The sequence below is a fragment of the Cynoglossus semilaevis genome, chromosome 1 (assembly GCF_000523025.1).
Source record: "Cynoglossus semilaevis isolate Cse_v1.0 chromosome 1, Cse_v1.0, whole genome shotgun sequence".
In the NCBI taxonomy this organism is placed as follows: Eukaryota; Metazoa; Chordata; class Actinopteri; order Pleuronectiformes; family Cynoglossidae; genus Cynoglossus; species Cynoglossus semilaevis.
The window spans coordinates 22083550-22090163 of NC_024307.1; the positions used below are offsets into that span (position 1 = coordinate 22083550).

Here is a 6614-nt window from a genome sequence, read left to right on the forward strand (position 1 = left end):
GGGGGGGGGGCGATAAACTGTAGCGATGATGGTTGGTGAAGATCCAGGAAGCTTAAAAACAAGGCATTCAAATGTATTGAATGCAGGAATGGAGACGGGCAGAACGTTCCACTTCTCGCGATGGGTCACCGCGAGACCACCTTCGTGGCCGTTGCCACGGGGGATGGTAGACATAAACAAAGCTAGGTTAGCACCAGCGTTAGCACCAGCGTTAGCACCAGCGTTAGCCCCCGCTAGCAGCGTTAGCCTCAGCTACCGGCGTTAGCCCGAGCACTTGTAAACAAAAGTGCTGGAGTTACAGCAGGATATACTGGGACAATGGAACCGATTAAGTGTCACACAATTGCATGAAAGCAAGTCGGTAGTGATGGTAGTGAATAAACACAAATTGGTTAGTTAATGTGGGAAATTGTTCAGTTAAAAATATGTAACTGTGGCTTTTTTTATCGTCTGCAGTATAAACAAAATGTTCAAAGAAAGGAAATACAAATTCTCTGCACTTTTTATCACTTCTGATAAGTTAAAATATAAGCAAAATTGTTGAAAATCGCGCACAAAACAAATCCCCCAAATGTTTAAAACTTGAGTAAATAAGATGAACTTGGTAATTGTTTTAAGTTGTTGCATGTTGATGTTATCTCAGCTAATTTTATTAATCTATTTTGAATTAGATAGATAGATAGATAGATAGATGGATAGGTAGGTAGATAGGTAGATGGATGGATGATGGATGGATGGATGGATGGATGATGGATTAGATAGATAGATAGATAGATAGGTAGGTAGGTAGGTAGGTGGATGGATGGATGGATGGATGGATGGATTAGATAGATAGATAGATAGATAGATAGATAGAGAGATAGATAAAATTTTATTAATCCCTTGGGAGTTCCCTTTGTATTGTATGCAGGACGTTGAAGGCTGTTGCCGGCAACTCATACAGTGGTTTGTTCAGATAAGAATATACATATCATCAGGTTCTCAGTAGTATTTAAAAAAAAAATTTTTTTGGGGGGGGGGGGGTGCATAAAAATAGTTCTGACAAAAAATGATCTGATAAAAAATAATTACTAAATAGTTACTATATCAGTGCCAAGGATAATTTTGTGAATGATGACCTTTCACCTAAACTTGTACCACTGCAAACTGGAAATAGCTAGGGTTAGCTATGAATATTGTTGCGCACCTCCCAAGTTTCACATATACAGCTTTTGCTTCAAAACTCCATTGGACTACCATACTATTAAGCACCCCGAATATAAGGCGCACCCACTAGATTTAAAAAGAAAAAAATAATTGTACATATATAGGACGCACTTCTCTATAAGCTGCAGGTGTCCACGTTGTAACATGGGATATTTAAACAGAAAGATTTTTTTCACTTTTATAAAATAAAAGTTTATTCCCGAACAGTGCCTGTAATATGGCTGGTTACAGGTTAGCTCTTTCCTGCACAGGGGAGACTTAGTGATCTGCTCTACAGCCGAAGCTAACATTAGCTCTGGGGCTAACTCCCTTCACTTTGTGCTTGTCCGCAGCAGAGGTAAACAGAAACAAGGGGGTTGGGGTCTTTATTATCAGCCACACTGACCACAACAGAACATAAACAGTGTTTTAACAGCTCCTGTATAACCAACTCCAACTTCAACATGGCTGGGCTCAAACTGCTCTCAAAAAAGACTTCAATTCAATCAGCTTTGCATCCCCACTGCAAAAGCTGCAATTCCTCCACTCCCCGCACCCCTCTATGGAACCCATACCCATTTTTCAAAAAGACTTTATTAAAAAGAAGATTCTAGCGTTGCCACTTTAGTCGGTGCTAACACTGTTCTTTTTAATCTTGCAGATGTTCCATACAATGAGTATAAAGCTGACCAAGGACAGAACACCCAGACCAACATGTGATAAACAGAAAACTATCTGACCTGTTAAAAAAAAGGTTTTGACCAGAAAATTTGAAACTTTTGCCAGGAAAAGAAAGAAAAATAAAAGCCTATAGAAATAAAGAAAAAAGTTTTTGTTGTTTTAAATTTTATAAATATCTTATGTTTACACATGTGTCCATTAAATTATCAGAAGTGTTTTGTGTAATTTAACATATTTTTAAGAAACAAAAAAGAAACTGTGTGTGTATACTGTATGTCTTTGTTAACACATCAGTGACAAACATTCAGCTTCAAGTAATCATAAGTTAAACTTGGTTTGAACTAAGTGTTGCTAACTGACCAAATGTACACAATTATCTGTAACTGAAAAGCAATTATGCAGTTGTTATGGAATTTAAATGTCTTAAGATGTTAGGGTTTGGATGTGATTTCTAAATGCCAACTTCAAAGAAGTGGCTTTTCAAACTGGTGTGAATAAATTTATTGAGAGCAAAGTGAGAAGTGTATCTAGTTCTTACTAAAATATGCATTTATTTATAAATATGCATATATTCTTTTGGCCACAAAACATCCCAACAAAAAATTTAAATATGCATATATTCTTTTGGCCACAGTCATCCCAACAAAAATAATGTGCCTGTTTCAAAATGACTTTGACAGGTTTTGCTTCTGTAAAAGGTTGTCTAGCTTTATGAAAAAAAAATAAGAAGAACTAAATGTCTGCGTCTTTGAGGAGTGCCAAGTTGTCTACTGCGGGCTTCAGTAAAAAAAAAAAAAGGAAAGAAAGAAAGAGATTGAGATTTTAAAATACTTTATTGACAGCTGATGTAAAACTGTAAAACACAGCTACATCAGTAGCCTACTGCTGTTCGGTGTTAATGATCCAGTGGAAGCCTCAGTATGGCTGTCACACTCTGCCACCACAAGGATACATAAGATTTTTTAGTTTTAAAATAACACACATTGTGAAAAGACCCGCCAACCTCTTGCACTCACCTCTTGTACAGGTGGATCGTGATGTTTAAGGAGGAGAATTCCCTCTCTCTCTTTCCGTGGGTTTCCTCTTCCAGAGCTCCAGGCTCTTCTGGGCCAGGCGCACAGAGCACACACCAAGCACAGTGCTCAAAGTGTGACTATCCGTTAGTGCCGGTCCTGCTATGTCTATCAGCTGACCCAGGCAGACGATTCTGGATCTGCTAAGCATCCCCATCAGTCTGGGTACGGTTTGGCAGCAGACGTCTAGTCTAGCTCCACAGACAAGGGGCTATTTCAACAGCCAGTACAAAGAGTTACACCTCCACCAGCATGATAGGGCCAGTGAGTCAGACTCCAGGTTCTTGCTGAAAAGCGTCATAATGTCATGGGCTAAGATGTCTCAGAAAGCCTTATTTAATTCCACAGCGAATCTGTCGATGCCTGTAACCGGCCCTGCATACATTGCAGTGCAGCGTGTAGCTCCACAGAGTCAGCGGGACGTCGAGCCGTGAGTTCACTTCAGACAGTTGAGGAAGGCCGCCACAGAAGACTAACAGCTCTTTCTCGTATCAGGCCCGGCTCTGTCAGTTCCTGTCCTGACTCAGAGAGCAGCGGATGGACTTGCTTACTAAGCCCAAAAAAGAAGGCACGAGGTGTATCCATTTTTGTGATGTTTTGGATTCAGAACTGGACCATAACACCTTGTACTTTAGAATCCAGCAGATTGGCTAAAGATGTCTTTTTAGACTTGAATTTCAACATGTCGTTGTTCTCAATACAATATCAGTCTCCAGATTCTTAATAGATCTGGTGACGTCGCACGTGACATTGCCAGTGCACTGTTGACGTAAAAGTTTGATCTGGCCCTTACCATGGTCCCACCACAGCTTCAAATTGACAAACTTGTCCCTCCTCTGTCTAAAATCACTCCAGACATGACTAAAAATGACTATAAATTTAAAAAAAGAGCAATATTAGTGATGCATCCAGCCAATAGGAAGGGTTTTAACTACACAAATAATAATGTGGCTGTGGAAGCATGACTTCTTACTACCACTATCCTATTACTGCTAGCACTACTGCCTGGTGCAAATATGTTCCTGGGTATATTTTCAGAATTAATTCATGTACTTTCTTGGTTTAGCAAGTTAGTTCAGGCGTGGTCAAACCTTTTGACTTGCGGGCCCCAAATGACCTAAAATTGAACAGGGGGCGGGGTCAGGAGCAGATAGATGAAAAACACAATTTATTTCTTTCCTTCTTGAGTAAATCAAACTTTGAGTGAAAGATTGAGTGTTGCGGTTTTTAAAAAAAATCAAACACAAAACAAATACTATGCAGGTTAAAATTACTTTATTTGAAACTGTCAGGGACAATAATGTGTGAGGGTCAACCATAGAAAAGTGTTGAAATGTCAAAAGAAAACACAGTTAAATTATGAACCACAACCACAAACATTTGTTCAGTCAAAGATTAAGACAATACTCCTTCCTAGATACTGAAAGGTACTGATTTTTAAAAAAAAAAAACACATTAGTCAAAGCGTGGTATGGTGGCAAAAACTTCTATGACACTAAGTTGGATGGTTTTTATCTCGCATTACGGTCAGTGATGATTCGTGGTGAACATTTGATTGTTTTACCATGTGTGCATAAGATTTTAGATTAAGTTGTAACAATTCAAATATTGCGTGTCATGAACACAGGATATCATGCTGTCAAAGTATTCACCGAAACACATAGGGGAAATGTGCATGTAGAGGCACAAATGTCCACCAGGACAATTTATTTTAACACATGAAAACATTTATAGTATATAGTAGTCTCCTACACTGCTGTTCACACTCCTGTGTGTTCTTTCTGTTAAGTGATTACACGGCAAGTCTGCTGAATAGGAAAAGTAAGGACACTTAACAAAAAACAAAAACAAAACTTTTAAAAAGCTTTTCCCCCATTAAAAATAACTAAAAACCAATTAATTTGTTCCAGCCCCCAGAAATATAATATGAATTAAAATAAAATTCCCTCCATCTAAACTTCAAAAACATAGATATAAACAAATATTTTGATAATATAAAATAATAATAATATTTAATGGGTAAAATAACCCAGCAAGGGACAGTGAGCGAGACAATGTGACACAGTATCAGGACCAATAAGCATAGGAGAAGGGCTGGGAGTGAGGACTTGATTTTTAGATGATAGAAAGAGAGAGAGAAAGAGAGAGAGAAAGAGAGAGAGAGAGAGAAAGAGAGGGAGAAATAAAGCAAAGGATAAAATAAACCAGCGATGGACAGTGAGTGCGACAGCGTCGAGGGGAAAAATGGAGCTCAGTTGAGCACTCGTAACTCGATGTTTCCTTGTAACACCAGGAAGATCTTGCAATGGTTTCTTACTCGTAACTTACTCGTATACGCGTATTTTGGGTAGCTCGTATCTCAAAGCCCGACTGTATATTGCTAATAATTCTCACTTCGGCGAAGACATTTATGCGTGTGCATTAGGTTCAAAGGGAAGGAAAACAGGAATACATTACATTAGCTGCATTGTGTAAAGAGAGGTACATCTTATTGTCAGCACAAAAATGCAATTAACTAACTCTCTCGCAATTTCCGGACCATAAGTCGCTCCGGAGTATAAGTCACAACAGTGCCCTCTAACAGCTGTCAGTGTAAAAATAACGAACATGTACATTTTCAATGGTACTGGAGTAGCAGACTCTGGTACACAAGCCTTGAGTGTCCTAAGGGGCTGTCAGTGTGAAAATAACAAACGTCAAATGATATACAGTGCTTAGCAATATTATTCACCCCCTTGGATGTTTGACACTTTTATTGCTTTAATAAATCAACCATGGTGAGTAAAATTTCGATTTTTTCACACAAAAATTTATTGGAAAAAATTATTTAATGTCAAAATGAAATGTAATTTTAATGCTGTATTTTAATATATATAATATATATATGAAGTCGCACCTGAGTAAAAGTCGCAAACCCTGCCAAATAATGAAAACAAGTGCAAATTATAGTCCGGAAAATACGTAATATGTATGTTTAGCATATCCAGTTGGCAAGGACGATCTGGCAAAACAGGGGTGGAGCTGGCATTAATGACACATGACCAGAGTGATCGAGATGAATTGCCAAAAAATAATGTGACTAAATTGTGGCAAAAAATGTCAATCATTGCTCAGGACTAGACTTTAATACAGCAGTGGTGTTACAGTGATGACTTAGATACATATAAAATCAAACGTGGCCTCTTTGAAATAAAATGGACAATAAAGTGAAACCTCAGCACAAGGTAACACTGAGAACTCTAGGTGTGTTTGTGCAGGTACAGAAGAGAAACACAAATTTACAATACAATTATATCACTATAAAAGTTTTTGCCCTCAGCATAGGCTCAAATTGGAGTATTTGTCTAGCAGAAAATTAGGTGTCAACAAACAAACTGTTTACAGCCACCTTTTGGAGTAAAGTGAGTGACTACGGTCAGCTAATAACGGGGGTCTGCGACCTACAGTGTTTTGTGCTTATGTCACCATCCCATCCCATCCATCCATCATCAACCCCGTATCCGGGGCCGGGTCGCGGGGGCAACAGTCTGAGCAGGGACACCCAGACTTCCCTCTCCCTTGACACTTCCTCCAGCTCTTCTGGGGGGAACCCAAGGCGCTCCAAGGCCAGCCGAGCGACGTAGTCGCTCCAGCGTGTCCTAGGTCTTCCCCTAGGTCTCCTCCCCGAGGGGCGGC

The 6614-nt window shown here is 39.2% G+C and overlaps 1 protein-coding gene across 1 annotated transcript in view; it reads left to right on the forward strand.

The window, feature by feature from the left end:
• The window catches only part of zanl (zonadhesin, like), a 36298-nt gene extending 33899 nt beyond the window's left edge, over positions 1-2399 (forward strand). Inside the window, exon 40 of the mRNA XM_008319414.2 lies at positions 1847-2399. Coding sequence (XP_008317636.1) covers positions 1847-1905 — 59 coding nt within the window. The 3' untranslated portion in view covers positions 1906-2399. The remainder of the gene's footprint in view (positions 1-1846) is intronic.
• Positions 2400-6614: the final 4215 nt, after the last annotated feature.